Genomic DNA, 20,337 nt, shown 5'->3' with positions numbered 1-20,337 from the left:
CCCGAAAACGCCAAACGCTGGGTCTGGGCGCCTGGTGTCGGGTGACAAACGCGCCTCGGCCGTCCCGTGCTGCAGGGAGGCGTGGGGCGTGCCCACGGCGAACGCGACGGATGCGTGTGGGGGCTCCCGGGGGACACGGTAGAGGGGGGCGTTGCCACTCTCGGGTCTCTAAACAGAACAATCCAGCGATTTCCCGTTGGCTGGATTTTGCTTCGTGGGGATTCGCCTCTGCCTGGACGTGACCGGACATCGGGTCGCGTGGTCCCTCTCCAGCCCGCTGCCCGCTTCGCCTCTCCCCCTGCCAGCGGCAGACGCACGTCAGCGCCCTTGGGAGGTAGTTAACCTCCTGACACTGAACTTGACCCAACGTCAGGGGGTCCGTCCGCTTTGAAAATGCAACATAGAGAGCCATTTGCCACCGGCGTCCCCACCCGTCATCCCGCGTGGCCCGGGGGGTCCCATCAGGGCCGCGGCCGCCTTTCCTGGCCGTCACTTCAGATGTCAGCAGTCGCGGCCGACGTCTGCCGTCTTCCTGGCCAGCGCTGCTGCCCGCGTGGCGGGCGGTGAAAGGCCCCGAACGTCCCGCTCGCCCGCGCGTCTGGGCCGCTCGGCGACGGGGCGCGGCCGGGGTCGGGGGCCGCCCGTCACCGCCGTGCGTGCAGCAGCGCCTCCCGCACCCCCCCTGGCCGAGCCCAGCTCCTCGGGAAACAGTCGGCCTGTGCCCCACGCCGTGGCGTTTAGACGTCAACTGGCGCATTCTTTTCCCTTCTCTTTGGTCAGTTCAGAAAAGGGAGTTCGATTCGGGTGCTCAGGTGAGGGCGAGGGTCCTCACCTGCTGGGTCCCCCTGGAAAACCACACCTGAGTTGGCCGCGTAGAGAAAGTGCAGGTCGGTGATAATTAACTGTCAAGGCACAGTTCTCACACTCACATGATACTGTTTTTCTTCTAAATCGAATTTTTAAATCGTCCATGTATTATTAAAGGGCCTTTTACAAGGACAGGGTCCAATTTCCTCTTGAAACTAGAGTGACCTGATAATTAACGTCTGTGGACTGATAGGTGAAGAACACTCAGGGTTGTTTTTAAACAATGCTCGTGACTGCGGGCTAGGAGGCGCCCTCCGCAGAGGCTGCGGCCGGTGTGTGCGCGGCCTTACTGTGCGCCCCACCCAGGTGCCGTTGGCAGAAATGTGTGTTAACCAGGAAACTGAGGCACTTAGCACCCGAGAAACAGGAATACCTTGTATTCCTTGCAAGAATAATTCAGTGCATCATTTAAAAACCCGATTCGATGTCATTTTTTAAAAAAGAAAAACGCCGCTCCATAGTATGAACAAACTGCCCCTCACAGACCAACATGCTGCATTCTGGACTGTTTTCCACGTAGCTGGGCCAGACCCGGACCCGCCCCCGCCTCCCTGACAGGTGGTCCTCCAGGACTTTTCACATTAAGGTTACAAATGTTACAAATGCCTGCGAAAGATTTCCTTCAGTAGAAAAGGATCAGGCTAGTGTTTACCTTAACAAAAATGCTTTTAACACTAAGTGTGGAGGAGACAGTGGGGTGTGTGCCTGTGTGTACACACGTGCGGGATGTATGTGTGCATTTGTGCTGGTAAGTGTGTGTAGGTGTGCGCGTGGGACATTTTCACTGAAATAAAGTAGTTCTTGGCAACCGCATCCTAAAGAAAAGGCAACTGTCTTGTCTCAAAACAGAAATAAAAATACAGAATTCCTCGTTCATGGCTGGTCCGCTGATACGAAGCCCACGCACGCGCCACCCCTGGTCCCCGAGACCCTGGGTGAGCAGCCGGCCGGCACCAAGCGCCCCTCCTGCCCAGGGCGCCCTGCGCGCCTCCCTCTCCATCTCTCGCCTGTCATGTGCTCGTAGGGATGCCGGATTCTGACACTTCCTGAACAGACTCCATTTTCTCGTCTCTCTTTTTGGTGCATAAATTTTTTGTTAATTCTGTGCACTTTTATTTGAAGAAAAGTTTTAAACAGTCTTTCTTCAAAATACAGACTGGTGGTTTAACATTGAAAGAGTTTTCCAGGAAGGGGCACCCAAGTTTTCTCTCTCTTCCTGCATGTCACACGGTACGGTATCACATCCTGATCAAATAATGCTCCAGACAAACTCACAGAGGTGGGTGAACGGAAAAGCCCCGTTCGCGTACGCAGCTGGGTGTCTGAGCCTTCTGTGTTCCTTCCAGTGCCGATGTTAACATGCTCTGTGGGTAAACGATAGGGAAGAGGAAACCCCCGGACGCCCAAGTGGTTGCTCAGCGTAGTTGCTCACAGATGCTCATGGACGTTCATTGTCACGCAGTGTGTCTTCCTTGAGGGCCTTATGTCCATTTATCCCCGGGGCCCGCCACAGGACCTCCCGACTCTGTTCCCCTCGCAGCGCGGGTCCCGGGCTATCACGTTAGAGCCAGGGACCGACGTTACCAGACGTGGCCCTCAGCACTGGCAGAAACACTTCAACGGAAAACAGTGTTTTCCTCTGAAACAACTGTGAAAAAGTCACGGTTACAGTCGGAATAGAGTGAAGATTTGGGTTTGCCCTTTTATAATTGAAGATGTATTTTTTAAAAGGGACCCAGATTCATCATGTTAAAAATATATTGTAGAACGTGGATTTCAGCAGAACTAAGTTTAGTTGGCTTCCTGCCAGACAAGGTGGTGCCGGCTCCCCAGAGGGGACGGCGTGTGGCGGCCGGGCCCCCGAGCGGAGGGCGGAGGAGCGGTCAGGGCGGCACCGGCAGGCGGCATGGCCCCGGCTGGGTCCGCGGACACGCGCTGGGCCTGACCTGCACCCCGAAGCGGCTCTTTGCCTGCTCGGGCACCGCCCCATGTGTGCCCGTCGGGGACTGGCCTCGGGCAGCAGCCCTGCGGCCGTCACCGGGCCCTCCGCGGTCGTTCTCGGTGCTTCCTCGTTCTCGTGTCTGCCCCCACGTAGACGTGCTGCCTGCGGACGCTCTGGCGCCGGGGGTCTAAGGCGTCTCTGTTTCTGTTTTCTGCATACCCACAGATAAACAGCAAGGCCCACGTGGTAACTAGCCCCAAAGAGAATGCCCCCCCCCCAGCGCTGGTACACCTGGACTCCGTGACCCTCAAGTTCTTTGCCGTTTTCCGTTGTCCTTCCCATTTGCTTTCGCTGTATAGATACATGTTTCATAAACCTTCGCTCTCCTTGGGCTTTGTTTCGCTGTCTGCTTTCCCCTCTCATCTCGTGAAGGCAGTTGTCACGTGCTGTGTCTAACACGAGGTGACCTCATTTCATGCCGGGTGCGGTGCTGGCGGCCGTGGGCTCTGTGGTGGGCGCTGTGCATGCTGCCTGGGTGCACGGTGGGGCGCGCTCGGCTGCGGGTGACGGCCCTGCAGGCCGCGGGCCCCGGCGCCCCGTCTGCGATGCGGTGCTGACGTCAGGGGCAGCTGCGGGGGTCGTGGCCACCCGCGGCAAACACAGACCTTATTCGGAGCCCCGCCCCCTCTCACTAACACAGCAGGCCCGAAGGACCGCCTGCGGGAAAGAGGCGCCGGATAATTTAAAGTTTGCTTGTGACGGTTTAAATTATCACTGTTTCACGTAGGTCCACGGAACGAGAGGGCACAGCACGGGGCTTTGCGCTGTCGCTGGGGCCGGCTGTGTCCATGTCCATCAGAGCCACACAGTCGGCATCCAAATCAGTTCAAAACTTCGGAACTGTCACGTTAAAACTCAAGGTTTGAATACCGGAATTCAGTGCTCCAAGTTCCACAATATTTTCCCCAGATGATTCCGCACTTTGATTTATGATTTTCAGAAATATTTCTGATTTACTACTGTCTTCAGTCAGTACTGTTATGTTCAGTGACTCTAAAACGTCAGAAGATTAATTCACTCGGGTCAACCAGAAGGCTCAACTCAAAAACAGCTAACGGGGGAGGGGGGGGGGGCGGGTCAGGACCGCGGCTGGTCTCGCCGGCCCCCGCGGCGTGTTCGCTCGGGTAGTTCTTCAATTTTCTGGTGGAAAGCAATAGGAAAAATAATTCTTTCTTTATGGAAAAACATGGCTTTTCAAGCCAAATCTTATATGTTCCATAAAGCAGAAACTTCTTTCAGAAATGAACTGACGCAGGACCCAACGGCAGTGTCTCAGATTACAGTGATTACGGGCTTAGCCCTAGAACCCTGTAAATGAGCCTTCCACGTGCTCCCGAGTTTCCTGCGGACTTCCGAACTGCGTGCTCGTTGGGACGGCCCCCTGTGAGCGTGGCCCAGACCTGCCACGGTGTCTGTGACAGCGAGGACACCACGATCAGTTCTCAAAGTGCTACAGCTGGGAAATCAATTCAAGACCCTCCCAGCGAGCGGTCTGATCGCCCGTGTCCGTGGCCAGTTCCCACGGGACAGACACCCACAGGCCACTTGCCGAGGGGCAGAGGCCAGTCCTGTGTGGCGTGGGGCTCTGTGAAACAGTGCCCGCCTCCTCTGGTCCGCGGCCTTCACCGCCTGGCTGACCCTGACGCGAATAAGGTCTGTGCTGCTGTGGGCGCGTTGCCCCGGCCCCCCAGGGCCCCCCGCAGCCCCCGACACAGGGGCCTCGCCCGCGCTCGTCACTGTCGGTCTCGTCAGCGGCTCGCTGAGCTCTGTCCCTCACACCTGTGAGAATGTACTGACCCACGCGAACTGTCTCTCTCTCTCTCTCTCTGTTCTCACTCAGGAGCCCCAAACCACTGTAATCCACAACCCCGACGGAAACAAGGTACCAGGATCGACGGCGTCTCGCCTGTCCCGGGCACGCGTCCAGGGCACGCGCAGGCGGGGGGCCTCCCCCCCCCACCCGCGTTGGCCCAACGCACCGGGACCTGCATGCACACATGCCCCTCTAGGAGGGAAACATGCCCTCCTCACAGCAGCGAATGCCACCGTCATTCACAGTGGACGATAGTCTCTGTGTCACAATGACTGCGTGTCCGTCCGGTTTTCTCCATGCCTGGCTTGCATAGACGTGTCTGCATGACATTTTAGGATTCCTTGCTATATTATTCCCCTGTCTTCAAAAAAATCAGTGTGCATTCGCAAGTATTTAAGTTTAGTGTTGCTTTTGGGTTTCTTTATTCTGTTGCCATAGCGTTTTTTTTTCCTTTGAATAATGGTGTGGGTGCTGTGGTTTGGCATGAATTTGCACAGAAAGCAGGCATGTCACTTCTCGTGAAGTACGTTTGAGTCGCATTGCGTGCACTTCAGCCACAGACGTTTGCCCGTTTGTGCCGGGAGCAGCTCCCGGCCGCGCCTTCGCTGGCGCAGCGCCCGGAGCCGACGCGGCGTTTTCCTCGTGCACTCTCCAGTCTCGGGGGGGAGGACGCACCGGCTTCCCCACCGCGACGGCTGCGTTCGCGTTGGGAGACGCTCCCTTCTCTGGTTTAACCTTTAGCTGACCAGTATGGAAATCATTAGAGTGGAAACATGCAGTGCCGTGCTCCCCAGCAGAGGCGTTTCGCAGTCACGGCCCCCGCACCGTGCCCGGCCCCCGCGGGGCCGCAGGAAGCCAGGACCACGCGCGAGAACGAGGCTCCGTCTCGCGGACGGCGGCTGGCGCCGTTGGTGTCCGAGTGGCCGCACGGCCGGTCTCGCTCGCGGGCACACGTTTGTCCTGCGGCGCGTGGGGTCGCTTCATCTGGAGTTCAGGTTTGAACTCGGTCACGTTAGAAACGCATGAAGACCTTTTGGGTTTGTGTGGACAGAGAGTCCGGATGTGTCTAATGAGTGTGCCCCTTTGGTCAGACGTTCCGTGTGGTAGCCACGTGCGGTGGTCACTGTGGTGAACATCGAACCTCCGAAAGGACATGCGTCACTCCAAAACCTGCACTCCGTCACTGAGCGCGGAGCTCTCGTTTGGAAGGTGGTTTCTAATTTTTTGTGGCTCTGGCCTTTAATCATCCTACATAGAAAATTGTGTCTTCTGACTATAACTAAATTTCTTTGCTAGAAGCTCCGTTATTAATCAAAAAATTTATCAGCATTTTTAAGGACCGTGTTGTAATGCTGGCGCTCAGGGTGGTCTTTCAAGTGTGTTATTGCTTTCCAACTTACTTGTAGTTCTACAAAGAAATAGCTTTGTTTTTCCATTATGGTAGTGGGCTTCTCATCAGTAATGGCCAGTTGCTAATTCAGATACGAACGAGAAGAGTCTAATTGTTCTTCAGAGTAAATCGTCCATTATGATTCCATTGTGCTGACCCAGCCCAGGCACGGAGACCCTGGGAATCACGTCAGCATCCGAACGCCTTCCCTCCCGCGGCGTGTGGGGCGAGGACATGCATCCTCCACAGAGGCCTGAGGCGGGCAGGCAGGCGCCAGGCGCTACTCCCTGCCCTGTTCGCAGATGGGGGCGTTTACTGGTCGAGAATAAAACTTATTCTGTTTAAGGTTCAAATCCATTCGTCTCGCATAGTCAGTTTCTCGTAAACACGGAGGAAAGCACAAGCATGTCCTCGGGCAGCTCTTAAAGTAAGCTGCGTGCTCGGCTGAGTCTGCAGACGACCTGGGTCTTTCCTGCTTCCGAGACGAGGCGAGCGGAGCCCTCCCTTTCATCACCGTTTGTGGCATCCGTGTGGCATCTTATCCCCGTTGAAACGAAACCACGTAGTGTCTCTGTCCGTCTGCATGTCAGCGTCTGCACACAGCCTGCCGAAGAGTTTTGCATGATGTGACCATCACTCACCAGTTTTTTAAGAAGAAAAAGGTCAAACTTCATTGTTTGCAACTTAAAATGTGTCTTCTTCCCAACAGGAATCGACAGAGAGCTCCAACACGACCATCGAGGACGAAGACGTGAAAGGTACGGGAGACCAGAGGGTCAGGTGGAATGGCTCATGCACTTAGGGCCTGGGCCTGCCCCCGATGCGAAAATAACTTTCCTGACTATTTTAGTTTGTTGTTATTTTGATTACACATGTGAATTTTGTCAGCATTTTTTTCACATTGTATTTTTTCTGTTTTTAAACTAAGGCAACATGTGTATATTCAAGCACATTGTGATTTTAAACTAGTAACAAAAGTTTAGAAACATAATAGCAAATTGTGAAGGTTTCGATCAGAAGGAAACGTAAAATGGGGACACATTACATCCTGTAACCTGTTGAGTGGAGCGTGATAATAGTTTAACTTTGGGTGGTCTCAAGTGGGTGTCGGTGGCATTTGCGTTTGGCGGCCTTTCGACCTCCCTGTCCCTTCCCTGTGTATTCCTGATCGCGCTGGCACAGCGGCCGTGGGGTGGGGGTCACCCCGGCGCCTCCACTCCCACCAAACACGCCCGCCGAGGCGCCCTCCTCGCTGGAGCGCCTCGCGCTCCGACCCGCCCTGCAGTTCAGCTCTCGTTTCGGGACCGGCGTGCTCCGCAGGCCACGGGTCTGTAGGGACGGCGGGGGTGGGGGGGGGCGGGCGGAGGGCAGGAGCAGGAGCAGGAGCAGGAGCAGGAGCAGGACGGGCTGTGAGAGGCGGAGACGTGGTCTCACGGCATCACGCCTCGCCCGGCACGGCCGTCCTGCCCGCGGCCCAGCGCGGGCTTGAACTCGCGGGCGGCGGCGCTGCCACCCGGCGGGCGTGCGTCTGCGTCCCCCAGCGCCCGGCCGCCGGTGTCCTCTCTGGATACATCTGTGTAAAACAGCTGCTTTCGTTAACCTCAGGGGTTGTCGGGCAGCTGTCGGCGGCGGCCCTGAACGAGTAGGTGGCAGTGCCGGCAGCGCCGTGTTGGGTGTGGGCGTGCCCAAGGCCAGGGCCCGGAGCCGTGGCCTTAGAGCACCGTGGACGCCGAAGACCGGCCTGAGGCCTGTGGCCGCGGCCGGCGTGCCGCGCCTGTCACTGTCCGCCGTCGCCTCTGCCTCGTGACCACTGGTGCCCGCGCCCCGCCAGCCCCTGCCAGGCGAGCGCCGGCAACCCCGTCTGCCCCCCGGAGCGCCAGGCATGCAGCACCGTCCCGGCTCTGCCCGCTCCCCTGCTCCCGAGGCTCGCGCAGCGCCCGCCGGCAGCTGCGGCTCTTCCCCCTGCGCGTCCCAGCCGCTGCCCTCCACGGGCGCTGAGGCCGTCCAGGGCCTCACCCCCGCCTGTCCACTCCTTCCGGCCGAGCCCGCCCCAGCCTGACGCGAGGCCGGTGTCAAAACAAAAGCCATGAGACCGACCAACAGACACACGTGACTCCGCGCGGCTCGGCCGAGGAAACAGGCTCCTCCTGCGTGAGCTTTCTTAGTTCAAAGGGTCTGTAAACGGCCGTGGTCGTCTTCGTAAGTTTGCAAAACTCGGTATGCACTGTTAGAAATTCCACAGCGCAATGCCACAGAAATGCTACAAATTTACGTGTTGTAAGATTCCTGCCGTTAGATTCCAAATCTTGATCAAGCTACCCTGTTTTCAACTTTGAATTCATTTTACTAATTGAGTTTAAAAATGGAGCTTTTACCACTCATAGATATCACTTGATGGGGAAGTTAAAACAAGAAGAGGTAGTCAGGCTCAGCACTTATATAATCGGACTTTTCCCAGCAAGTTCTAGGTCACATTGCAGTACGGGTGCACATGTGTCGCGTGTAAAACTTTCTTGTTTTTTCTTTAATGTATTTATTTTTCCCATTACCTATTTTAAATGTTCTAATTTAGTAAGCTGCTGAATTTAAAGTTAAATGTAAGTTATAAATGTTTCGTTACTCCCTCTTAAAATATTTCCGATGATCACTCTTATTTTCAACCAATGTAAAAAAACGTGAGCGAGGATCCGATTGGGACCCGGAGGTTCGGTCTCCAGCTCCGGCCTTTCCTCGGCCCGCTTCACTCAGGTAGCCGCGGGCGACAGAAGTTAGTGCAATCCATGGACGGCATGGCGAGCTCTTTCCCTGCCCCGGGTTAGTGCACTGCTCTAAACAGGTGGTTAAAAGACCTCATGTTTTAAAGGACGTGCAGTTATAAGTTGTAAAATAATGCATATTAAAGTAACAAAGATGTTAATAATATAAGCTATTCAGAATAATTATAGAAAGACGTTCAGCTCAAAGTCGGTACAGGAGCAGGGGCTGCAGTTTCAGCGGGTGTAACGACAGTGGGGAAACGTGGCCACTGACCCGCGTTCCCGAACGCCGGGGCCGGGCGGGCCCCACGTCAGCAGGTGAGGACCGGGTCGCACGTCACGTTTCTCCAGTGGCCACTACAGGAAATCACGAAGCATCCGATGTCTCTGTTTGACCCCGTGCATTTCTGTGCAGAAGGTAAACCACAGTTATCTGGTATATTTTTATCAACTATGAATTTATATAATTCTGAAATTATTAGAATGAAATGATCCCTTTAGTGAAATACTATCCCCTTTGCTGAGTTTATATTATACCAATAAATATATCCAGAAAGTACGTGAAATTACACGACTGTGTCATTTAGCGATTCTTCTAAGTCAGTGAAATGGCCTCTTTCCCTCCCGCTAGATTCCTGCTCGGGGCCCTTTGATTTGCTCAGGAGAAGTTAGACCGAACATAGTCAGAGAAACAGACCCTGGTCCTGTGCGTTTGAGTCCGTTCTCCCCGGCTTCAGGCCAGTCCATTCCAGAGCAGGGTGTTTGTTAAACAGAGACTCGGGATGGCAGGTGGGCAGAGACGGCCTCTGGCGCCCGGTGCTGGTACCCATTTCGTGCAGCGGCTCCCCGTGGGCGCCTGCGGCGTGAGCTCCCCGGAACAGGAGCCGCGTGTCTTGTCCCCGTGAGCAAGCGTGGAGAAGACGGAGGTGGTTCTGCGTGACGAGCCTCCCTGGCGTGCAGCTGGAGCCAGACAGTGCTGAAGCGAGGCCTGACCTGTGCACCGCAGTCGTCGTGAGGGCGTGGCTGCGGCCCCGCCGCCAGTCCTGCTCCCGCCCCGTCCCCGCGGGGCCCTCCGAGACCCCCCGCCAGTGCCGTCTCGCCTTGTCCCGTCATGCCCAGCGCCGGGGCCTCAGGCGGTGCGCCGTCCGGGTCCCTCCCGCCTGCCGCTTGCCAGTGCCCGACGCGTCGCCCGGCGTGCAGGCCTGTGCAGCGGGGCCGTGTCTGCGGCGGCCACACCGTCCTCTCGGCCCTGCCTGGCGCCGGGCAGCAGGAAGCACCGCGGCCCGGGAGTGGGCCAGGCGGCTCAAGCAAGCCACGTTGCCTTCGTCCTTCAAGGCCCCCTAGTGCCCAAGACCTCGGGGGCGTGCAGAAGCCGAACTAAGCGGGCCCCGCTCGCACTGACGGGAGTAACCGGAGCCCCAAGCCGTGACCGGGCAGAGCCGGAGGCCGCGTGACGCCCGACAACCCGCGCCGGGCGGGCCTCACTGTCGAGTCGTTTCACCTCCATGACCGGTGAGTGGGGGACCTGGCCGCAAACGCCCGGCACCCTCTGCACCCAGCGCCCCGGACAGAAGCGAGTCCACACCGGCCGCCCCGGCTTCCCTCCGGGCCTGTGCGCGCCTCTGCGCCTGGAACGAGGGGGCCGGCTGCTGACCCTGAGGTGTGCAAGGTCACGCGATGTCGTCGCCAGCTCGGGCACGGCCTGCGACGCTGTGGGATCCGCAGACGCAGCCGCCTGCTCCGGCCCCGTCCTGCACACGCGGCATCTCGGAGGCCCCGCTCTGGTGGAGGACGGCGGGAGCCGCCGGGGACCGTCTTCGAGGCCAGAGGGAAGCAGCTTTGACAAAAGGAGCAGGCCCAGGCCTGGGTGTCGGCTCCTGCCCCAGGCCGAGGGCGCCGTGCAGTCCGGGCGGTGGGGTGGGAGCCATTCCGGGCTGGGAGGGTCTGTCGTCTGTGGTTCAGGGCTGAGGACAGAGTCTGGAACGGGTCGTGTCTGCTGGTTCTGCACCGCCATGGGTGACGATCTTGGATGTTGTCAGCAGATGCCGTGGCATCTGGTGGTGGCTGCTGCGTGGGTGGCCGTGGGTGCTGGGGGCCGTGAGTGGCCATCCGCGGTGTCGGCGCTTCGAGCAGAGCAGATCGACCTCCCCTCTCCCCGCCACCGCCCCGACCTCCTGTGGCTGATGAGGCTGCAGCAGGACTCGGCGGGGTCCACACCGAGTCTGGACACTCAGGCCACATCACTGCAGTTCCCACAGGGGGGCCCAGCGGGGCGGAGGGTGCATGACTGGAGGGCCAGCGAGGAAGTGGAGGCGGGCCTGCAGGGGACAGGAGGTGGCTCCGACCGGGCCGCGGGGGGCGGCTGGACTTGGGAGAGCTGGGGCGGGGTGGACCGCAACGCCGCGCCTGGGACGCAGCGAGGGCAGCAGGTGCTGCGGGGAGGAGGCTGCGGTCGCCTCCGCTCAGGCCGAGTGCCCACGTGGCGCGCCGTGGAGAAAGCTGTCAGCAGCAGGCGCCAGGACCAGGGAGGCTGGTCAGGTATGGAGGTCGGCGGAGGCCAAAGCCACGCCCCCCGCGGCTCCTCCGTCCAGGCCCCCCTCCTTCCTGTCACCATGAGCAGACGGGGCCACTCGGGCGAAGGGGAGGCTTCCCTGACCTCTGAGCGCCCAGTGCAACCGTGACCCGTGCGTCCGCAGCCAGCCTGGCTCCAGCCACGTGCTGGCTGTGGCGGCTACGGGCAGCGGCCATGTGTGGACAGGGCCGAGAGCCCCGGACCTGGCCCCACGCTCGCCCACCCCAGCCTGGCGGGCAGAGGCGTGTGGCCACGGTGTGTTCGCACGGGTCCGTCCCGCACGGTCTCGGGGAAGTCGCCTCAGCCGCACACAGCACGTGTTTCAAACGGAACACCACGAGCTGGACGGCCTGGAGATTTGGAAGCGAATGTAAATATTTAGGTTTGTGGTGAAAACGCCCGTGAAGACCAGACTCATTAAAGACCGAGGCTGTGAGGACGGCCGCCCGGCGGCGCTGGCATGGGGGGACGTTTACACCCAGTGATCCGAGGGAGTTTCGCAGTGTTGTTAAAACATAATTCAGGGGAATTCAACTCTAAACTGTTTCACCTTAACTGTTCTGAAATCAGAAAAAGGTTAGCGTGACTGTCAGCTGATCAGGTGCAGTGAACACGGCTTTGTAGGGGATGCAGAGAAACAGCCTGTGCTTTGCCCACTGGGATCTTTTAATTTAAGGAGGAAGACGGTCACCCAGGGGCGGGGGCCCAAGCAGCGTAGAACCAGTAGTGACGCGACTGAGCCAAAGCAGCGGCCGTGGCGCGTGGCGTGGCGCGTGGCTCACGGGGGCGGCAGCGGAGCGGGCGTGGGCGGGGCGGCCTTCCCGCGACCTGCTGCTGGCCGCACCCGCCGTGCCGAGTGGCAGCTCTGCGGGCCTTCCGTGTGCGGGGCTGCCACGCCCCCCACGCGGGCGCACTGAGCGCCGCACCCCGATGCAGGGCGCACTGAGGGCCGCGCCCCACGCGGGCGCGTCCTCGTGGAGCTGCGGGAGCCGCACAGTGAAAACGCGCAGGCGCCCGGAGGAAGCTCAGCGCCAGGCCGTGAGAACCGACGAGACCCGCCGCCCGGGCGTCCCAGGCGCTGTCGCTCTCCCCAAGCGCGGGCGGCCGTGTCCCTCGTCCCGAGGGGCCGGTCTCAGGACACCTGCGGCCCTGAGTCCGTGGCCAGCAGTGGCACGGAGGCTCCCCGGGCGCTGCGCGTGGGGCGGTGGGGTGCCCCGTGCGGGGGAGCCCCCCCTTCCCCGCGGGCTGGCGATCCCGTGGCCCCGGCCCCGTCCTCACCGGCTCTGTCTTTGCCCCTAGCACGGAAGCAGGAGATCATCAAAGTCACGGAGCAGCTGATCGAAGCCATCAACAACGGGGACTTCGAGGCGTACACGTGAGTACGGACGTCGTCGCGCGGCTGTCCCCACCATGCGGACCGCGTCCCTCCGACCGCACGTGCGACGTGGCAGCAGGAGCTTTGTTTCGCGGTGCGGAGGGGTCCAGTGGCCCCGGAGAGAGAGGGACAGGCCTTAGGTCTCGGCACGAGGAGCTGGTGCCTTTGCCGGTGTCCGGCGCCCCGCCCCGCCCCCCGTCCACAGGGAAGGCGCAGGGCGAGGACGCGGGACGCGGCTGCAGCCTGCGGGGTGCGCGGTGTACACCGCGTCCCCGCGCAGCTCCGGGAGGGAGCGGTCGGCCTCGGCAGGCGCGCCCCCTGCAGCCAGCTCGGCCGGCGCGCGCGTTGGTGCCTCTTTCTGAGTTTGCCTCATAGGTAAAATTGTGTTTGAAGAAAGAGGTTTTACACTGGATTTCGAGTTTGTAAACTAGGGTGTCAGGTGTATAAAGGAAATCACTTCTGTCAAATGAAAGTCTGCAAATAAGTAGGACATGAGCACACAGATTGGGGCTCAGTAAGGTGGCTGTTTAGGAACAAATAAAAATCAGCCCCGGCCTTCACCTTATACCGTCTACTGAGAAAGGTAAATGCAGAAAGGAGTTGGACTCTGATCTCTGGATGGAAAGATCTTTCTAAGGCCAAAAACAGGGGAAGTCGAGAAGACAAAAAGTAGGCTTGTATAGTCTCCAAAAGCCAATAAAACTAAAATATATAAAACTTGTATAGTTTCTAAAAACCACAATAAAACTAAGAGACAAACAATAAATGGGAAAGTGGTGCGAAACCCGTCAGAAGTGAATTTGCACGGAGCGGACGAGGCGGGAAGTAGAGGCACAGGACGGGGCCTGGCGCCCACACGGAGGGACGGGCAGGCCCGGCAGCCGGGAAGCACGTCCATGCCCCGGTCCGGGCCAGGCCAGTGCGGCTGCATTTCCTGTGGGGGTGACACTGTGACGGGGCCGCCTCGTCCCCTGGACGGGGCAGAGATGGGCCAGCCCTTCGGGGCGGCAGCGGTGGCCACTGTTATGTGCCAGAGGGTGTTTCTGCAGGTGGATCTCACTTTACTCCTGTGAGTCTACGTAAAACTTTAACCTGGGCCTGGACCAGGAAGCGAGATCACGGGCAACCATCGTGCACGAAGGCGTCTGTGGAATGGGCGCCCGAGCGCTGGCGAGCTGCACCGGCGTCATGGCGGGCGTGGTGTATCTCCACGCTGAATCGTATGTCTAGGATTAGAAGGAAAACTAGTATGTTCAGGTCTCTCGTTCATTTTATGTTAAAAGTTAACCTTGCAACACAGGCTTAATTAAGTCTTGTGAACATTGCCAGGAAGTGCTTTCAAATCAGTTGCAGTTTAGATGTTTGTCATGGATGCAGAAAGCGTCAAAGTTATTCCCAGAGCTGAATTTTAGAGCTGAAGTTGGCTCACAGAGTGCCTTGGACTTGGATAGCATTTTAAAAACTGTGGAAAGTTTAGAGAATTTGCCTTAGAGATAAAAACATAAGAGTGTTTAAAAGGGGGCCCCTGCGGTGGGCACAGTGTCCCCTGTGGGAGCTGGCTGTGCCACCTCGCCCCCTCAGCTTCTCTGCAAAATGCATTTTAGAGTCCGCCCCTCAGCCCGCCCGGCCCAGGCCTGCCTTAGGAATGCCATGTTTCCTTAGAGACTCTTTCTTCACTGGCCGTTTGGTAGACCAGAATGGATGGGTGTGAATCAACAAAACACGTTAACTCCTAACCTTTATCGGTTATTATTTCATTGATATTGATTATTCTAATATTATTATTTATGGATTACTTTAATTTTTTTTTCTACAGGAAGATCTGCGACCCAGGCCTTACTGCTTTTGAACCCGAAGCTCTGGGCAATTTAGTGGAAGGAATGGACTTTCATCGATTCTACTTCGAAAATGGTATATTTATTCTAAATTTAGTAACATGCATTTTCCAACTTCTCTTTGAATTTCTACCAAACTTGCAGATCCTTTGGCTCTTTTATGCAATGAGGCCTTTTAATATCTGAAATCAGAAAAAAAAAAAATGACAGGGTTAAAAATGTTGGTGTGTTTTGGAAAATATCTAGTTCTGTATAAAAACTAATGTTGATTGAATACACCCCATGTAAGTCCCAGCAGATGTAGGATACATGCTGTAAAATTAGTTACCAAAAAATGTGTTATTTCAAGTTTCCATAAAACACTGTTTACACGTGAAAAAATTGAAGAAGCCACTCGTGCTGGAGGGTCCCTGGGGCGGAGGGCTTTCTGGCGTGTGCGATTTTCACAGGAAAATGTAAACGAGGTGAGTAAGCAGGGCAGTTTCAGCCCAGCTGACAGCAGTTTGGTGGTCTCAGAGGAAAAGCCACATTTCAGAGAAAGTGACAAAAGGGACTCCCGCAGAAATCTGTGGTGCCAGGAAGAGTGTGCAGTGGAGACCCCGCCCCCAGCCCCGCCCCAGCCCCGCCTCCTGGCCCCTGCACCTGCCTCTGCCACCTGGAGAGCCCCTGCCCGCCGGCACCTCTGTGGCTGTCCCAGGACACCTGGGAGGGGAGCGGGTCCCAGACGGTCCTCAGAAGGGGCTTTAGGACGGCGCCAGGCTGCGCGGCCAGCACGAAAGTCGGGCTTCTGCTGGCGGCCGCCGCGCGGAGACAGGAGCCTCCATGGCGGCGCCTGGTCCTCCGCTCGTCCCGTGTCACCAGCTCGTAATGGTGAGGCGCAGGGCGTCCTGTCCGCTGCGGGCACCGGGGCCTCGGCCCCGCCGTCGCTCAGCGCCTTGTCCGCAGCCGAGCCCCGCCTTCCCCCGTGCGTCACTCCTGCTGGGCCGGCACCGGTTTTCGGGGTGGCGCTGTCCACAGGGAGCACGGAGGAGACCCCGCGTCTGCGCGTGGCCTCTCCCCTGGGCGCCCCGCAGCACGAGCGGTTGGCTAGGTGTGAGGGCGAGGGCGCCGGTTCACCGGTGCCCGCCAAAGCCGCTGTCGGTGTGGCTCTCCTCGCATGGACACTGAGCCCCGTGTGTCCCTTTCAGCTCTGTCCAAGAGCAACAAGCCGGTGCACACCATCATCCTGAACCCCCACGTGCACCTGGTGGGCGAGGACGCCGCCTGCATTGCCTACGTCAGGCTCACGCAGTACATGGACGGCGGCGGCGTGCCCAAGACCATGCAGTCGGAGGAGACGCGCGTGTGGCACCGGCGAGACGGCAAGTGGCAGAACGTACACTTCCACCGCTCGGGGTCGCCCACGGTGCCCGCCAGGTGAGCGCGCCGCGCGCGGTTCTCCGGGGCGACCGCCTGGCCGGCCGCCCAGGGCGCAGCTCAGGCCGGGGCGCGTGGTGCGGGTCGGGGGGCGGCAGGCACCCTGTCGCCCGAACCAGACGCAGGTAGGAGGCAAGCTGTCTGCGACTTCGTTGCCGCGTCAGCAGGAGAGGGAGGCGCTGGGGGCAGACGCAGGGGCAGAGTCTACAGGTGAGAGCGAGGTCAGGGGCCTTGTTGCGTGGCCCCGGCCAGGGCTCCGCAGGGACATCGGGGAAGCCGTAGGTGCAGCGCCCGGCGTGCAGGCCGCAGGCACACGTGTCACGCCTGGCTGCCCGCGGGCACACGTGTCACACGCCTGGCTGCCCACGGGCACACGTGTCACACGCCTGGCTGCCCGCGCGCACACGTGTCACACCGGGCTGCCCGCGGGCACACGTGTCACGCGCCGGGCTGCCTCAGCCGTGCCAGACAAAGCGCAAGGCAGCGTGTGCTCCGGTTCAGGAGGCGGCTCACCTCCGACCCTGTCACTAAACCTGGGTGACAGGTGTTAGGGCCAGTTGCAGGGCCAGTGGCGTGGACGGGCAGCGTGGCAGCTGGTCGCAGGGAGGTGTACTGTGCGAGGACGGGGTGCAGGGCGGGGGATTTGGGGGGCTGCTTCCAGCTCAGGGGACCCATGGGGCGCAGTAGTGCGCAGCCCTGCTCCCCGCACCCCGGGTCCCGGCCGCTGCTCCTCGGGGTCCCCCCACACCACAGCCGGCAGCACCGCTGGGTCCGCGCCAGCTGGCGGCGTCTCACGGGTGCGTTCAGGGCGGTCGGCGCCGCAGGGCAGCCTGACCCTCCAGTCGAAGGGACCACGCAGAGGGTGGCCGTGGCGGCAGTCACCTGACCCGCCAGGCCCGGCTCTGCGCCCCTCGCTGTCCCGGTTTTCGAGAGGCCGCAGTGGTGAGTCCCTAGATCGGCTGCCTGCCCGGACAGCGTATCCGCGTGCAAGGACAGGCCGCGGGCCGGGGTCCCGCTGCGGCTGAGACCCGCAGCACGTGTGGGCGGGGCGAGGACCCAGGCGGGCTGAGCTGGCGCCTGCGCTGTGCCTCCAAGGGCTGGATCCGTGCGGGGGCTCTGCGGGGCCGGCCCCCTCCCAGCTCCACCGCGGGGTCCCCCACCCCAGCTCCAGGGACCGAGCTCCGCTGCTGGTTTAGAGACCCGAGACCAGCCACCTCCGAAGTCGCATGTTCCGTACTTTTGAGGCTATTTCCTGTTAAATCTCCTTCTAAGTTCCCCGTCTCAAAACGTCTAAGAATAATGACAAAAGCTAAAGACGAACTTAGGCTTTTGGCCTGTTCCAGCCAAGCGGCAACATCCGCTCCTTCACGCGTCGGGTACACACGAGCACGTGACCTGCGCTCCGGTGCGCAGCGCGGTGGGGCCCGGTCCCCGCCTCGGTCCGCAGCTCCGCTCTGCGCAGACGACTCGCCGGGGACCAGCACCAGCCCCCCGTCCTCACGCGGCCCGCTTCGCGCCGTGCGACTCCTCACGGCCGCGAGCGGGGCTGCCGTAGCCCCCCGCCCCCCGCCGTTCGGACGGGTCGCCGCGCGGCCTCCCGGGCGCCGCGGTTCATTTCTCGCTCTTCTCCTTCCAGCTGAGCGTCGGCGGAGCGGCGCCCGCACCCGGCCGCCAGGCCCCGGGGCCCCGCGCGCCCCCCGCGGGCGGCTGTCCGAGTGCATGCGGCGTGAAGGCCCCGCGTGCGCGGCGCAGCGCCCCGTCCCGTGTCCTCTCTGTGCACTGTTTACACTCCAGCTGCGAGGCCGGCCACGCAAACGGGAGGCCGGGGGCTCCCCGACGCTGTTTCTGCCAGGACTCGACGGACTTCACCCCTGCTCCCCGTGGGCGGCTGTGAGAGGCACGTCAGGTCTTTAAAACTCCTCCACGTTGATCTGTTTTCACTCACGTAACAAAAAAGGGCAAAAAAAAAAACTCCCTTCGGTTTCCCGCGTGACCTGGTTAAATGCGGCCTCCCGGTGCGGGCTCTGCCGGCCGGCGATGGCAGCGGACGAGCCGGTGACCTGGGGCGCGACCGGAGTCGGCGGGCGCCGCCCCCGCGGCCGTGCGGTCTCCCCAGCCCCGTGAGCCAGGGCCCCCCACCCCGTGCATGCGCCGGGTGCGGGCGAGCCGGCTCCGGGGCGCCCCAGGGCTGCGCCCTGCTCCGCCCTCAGATCCGCTGTTCTCATCAGCCTGTCCTGCCCCTCCCTGTGTCCCCTGCCCCTCCCTGTGTCCCCTGCCCTTTCCTGTCGTCTGGCCGAGTCTGGGACGCGTGAGCCGTGCGCGGCGAAGGCGGATGAGGCCGGGGCCTTCCCCGCGGGCAGAGGTGCTGCGCCCAGAGACGACGTGCGCGCAAGGCGACGTGGGACCCCAGCCGTGTGACCGGGGCTGCAGGCCGGCGGCCCCCGCCCCTGCGGGGCTTGGGGACAGGGACGGCCAGGGGACCTGGCGTTGTACCGGTGCAGGTGCAGCGTTCCCGCAGCCAGAGAGGCCGCCGCGCTCTCCGTTCTCATGTGCACCTTCCTGCCACGAGGTGGCGCCCCCGCGCCCTCTGCATGGACCCCACAGCGCCCCACAGTGGCCACTCGCAGCCTGTCCCCCATGTCCCCTCTGTGTCGAGCACTAATCACCTTAGGTATCATTGCTAGTGGATGTATGGTAGACGGATTGAAGCTTTTCTGATAATTATTCACGATTTAAAACTATATATATTTAAATACACACAGTAACCGTATTGAGCCATGTTAACCTGCCAATGACATGTGTGAAGCAACGGCCTTGTTGTCCCTTTTTAATTTCTTTGACCTCCTGTGAAGCGGCTTTACGTGGCATCCGTGTATTTAAACCGTGGGCATGGAGTGGTTTCTGCACTCTTAACCTGGCGCGAGGCGCTGGGCCACTCCGTCTCCCACCCCGGGGCGCGAGGGCGCTGAGCTTTCCTGTCCCCCACGACTGGGTCACACATTTGTTATCTCTCCCCACTTTGAAACACTGCAGTTTACCATGGGACACTGTACATACTTCTTGCCATAATGGTAAATGACTGATTGATATATTTAAGAGTTAATAAATTTGTGATTTCTGCTGACAGCGCATCCGCCTCTCTTTCTTGGGGGGGGGGGGGCGGTGCCGGCAGCTGCACCAACGGGCCACGTGCGCTCAGGCCCGTGGCCACAGCCACGCACCTGTGACTTGGGACGAGCCGGTGGCCCTTCGGGACGTCCCTAGCGGCAGTGGGAGGACTTCTGTGCAGGCAAGGAACAAGCTCTCCTGGGAAACTCGCGGAAGCGAAGTGGGTGGGCACGAGGGCGTGTCTTGTGTCTAGGCTTTCCTCCGGCGCCCCCAAGTCTGACATGAACCGCGGCGAGCCCCTGCCACACGACCAGCATGTCCCCACGGGGCACACTCGCCTGCCGTCTGATTCCTGAGGGCACCGCACACCTGTCTGTGTCTCACCTGGAGCACGCCCCGACCTCACCGACACCTGCACACCTGTCTGTCTCACCTGGAGCACGCCCCGACCTCACTGCACACCTGCACACCTGTCTGTGTCTCACGTGGAACACGCCCCAACCTCACCGCACACCTGCACACCTGTCTGTCTCACCTGGAGCACGCCCCGACCTCACCGCACACCTGTCTGTCTCACCTGGAGCACGCCCCGACCTCACCGCACAGCTGTCTGTCTCACCTGGAGCACGCCCCGACCTCACCGCACACCTAAACACCTGTCTCACCTGGAGCATGCCCCGACCTCACCGCCCTTGGCGCACACGGTGCCAGCGGGGCATGTCCCTCTCCTGCCCCCGCACTCTTGTGACGCCGCGTCCTCCCCAGCCAGTTTGCAGGTCCCACGTTCCCGCACGCAGGGACTGTGCCTTGGGGCCCTCGAGCAATGTCCGTAAATACAGTTCTACTGACTCGCGAGCATCCGCCTTCAGCCCAGACTTTGCCAGCCCCCGGGGCACAGGTCCCCGACCCGAGTGTCACAGCCCGAGGCTTGTCGCAGCTCTGCCCTCTGCCGGCAAAGCAGCCACCAGAACCTGCTGGCCCCACAGCCCAGTGTCCCCTGCAGCCCGGTGTCCCCCACAGCCCCGGGGTCCCCACCCTGCCCAGTGTTCGCTGCTCACAACAGAAGTCGGGGTTCCCGGTAAATCCACAACATGAAGTCTTGGCTTTAAATCCACCATTACTTTAAAACTGAACATTCATGTAAGAGTCATGATTTCCAGCCTAACTCACCTGGAGAACCGGAAGGTTCTGCCACACATCCTG

The 20,337-nt window shown here is 60.1% G+C and overlaps 1 protein-coding gene across 7 annotated transcripts in view; it reads left to right on the top strand.

Annotated features, from left to right (window-relative positions):
- The window catches only part of CAMK2D (calcium/calmodulin dependent protein kinase II delta), a 98,252-nt gene extending 79,102 nt beyond the window's left edge, over positions 1-19,150 (top strand). For 2 of the 7 annotated variants that reach the window (XM_036233422.1, XM_036233420.1), the window contains exons 14-18: positions 4,710-4,751; positions 6,782-6,830; positions 12,700-12,775; positions 14,592-14,686; positions 15,798-16,030. In XM_036233422.1, coding sequence (XP_036089315.1) covers positions 4,710-4,751; positions 6,782-6,830; positions 12,700-12,775; positions 14,592-14,686; positions 15,798-16,030 — 495 coding nt within the window. Of the gene's footprint in view, positions 1-3,034; positions 3,095-4,709; positions 4,752-6,781; positions 6,831-12,699; positions 12,776-14,591; positions 14,687-15,797; positions 16,031-17,662 lie in introns of those variants that run through there. The other 5 variants (XM_036233423.1, XM_036233421.1, XM_016144836.2 and 2 more) reach the window with 4 other exon arrangements.
- The last annotated feature ends 1,187 nt before the right edge of the window (positions 19,151-20,337 follow it).

This window comes from Rousettus aegyptiacus, unplaced genomic scaffold (genome assembly GCF_014176215.1).
Source record: "Rousettus aegyptiacus isolate mRouAeg1 unplaced genomic scaffold, mRouAeg1.p scaffold_m13_p_16, whole genome shotgun sequence".
Classification (NCBI taxonomy): domain Eukaryota; kingdom Metazoa; phylum Chordata; class Mammalia; order Chiroptera; family Pteropodidae; genus Rousettus; species Rousettus aegyptiacus.
Note: the sequence above shows the minus strand (reverse complement) of the source record. Positions and strands in the feature narration are given on the sequence as shown.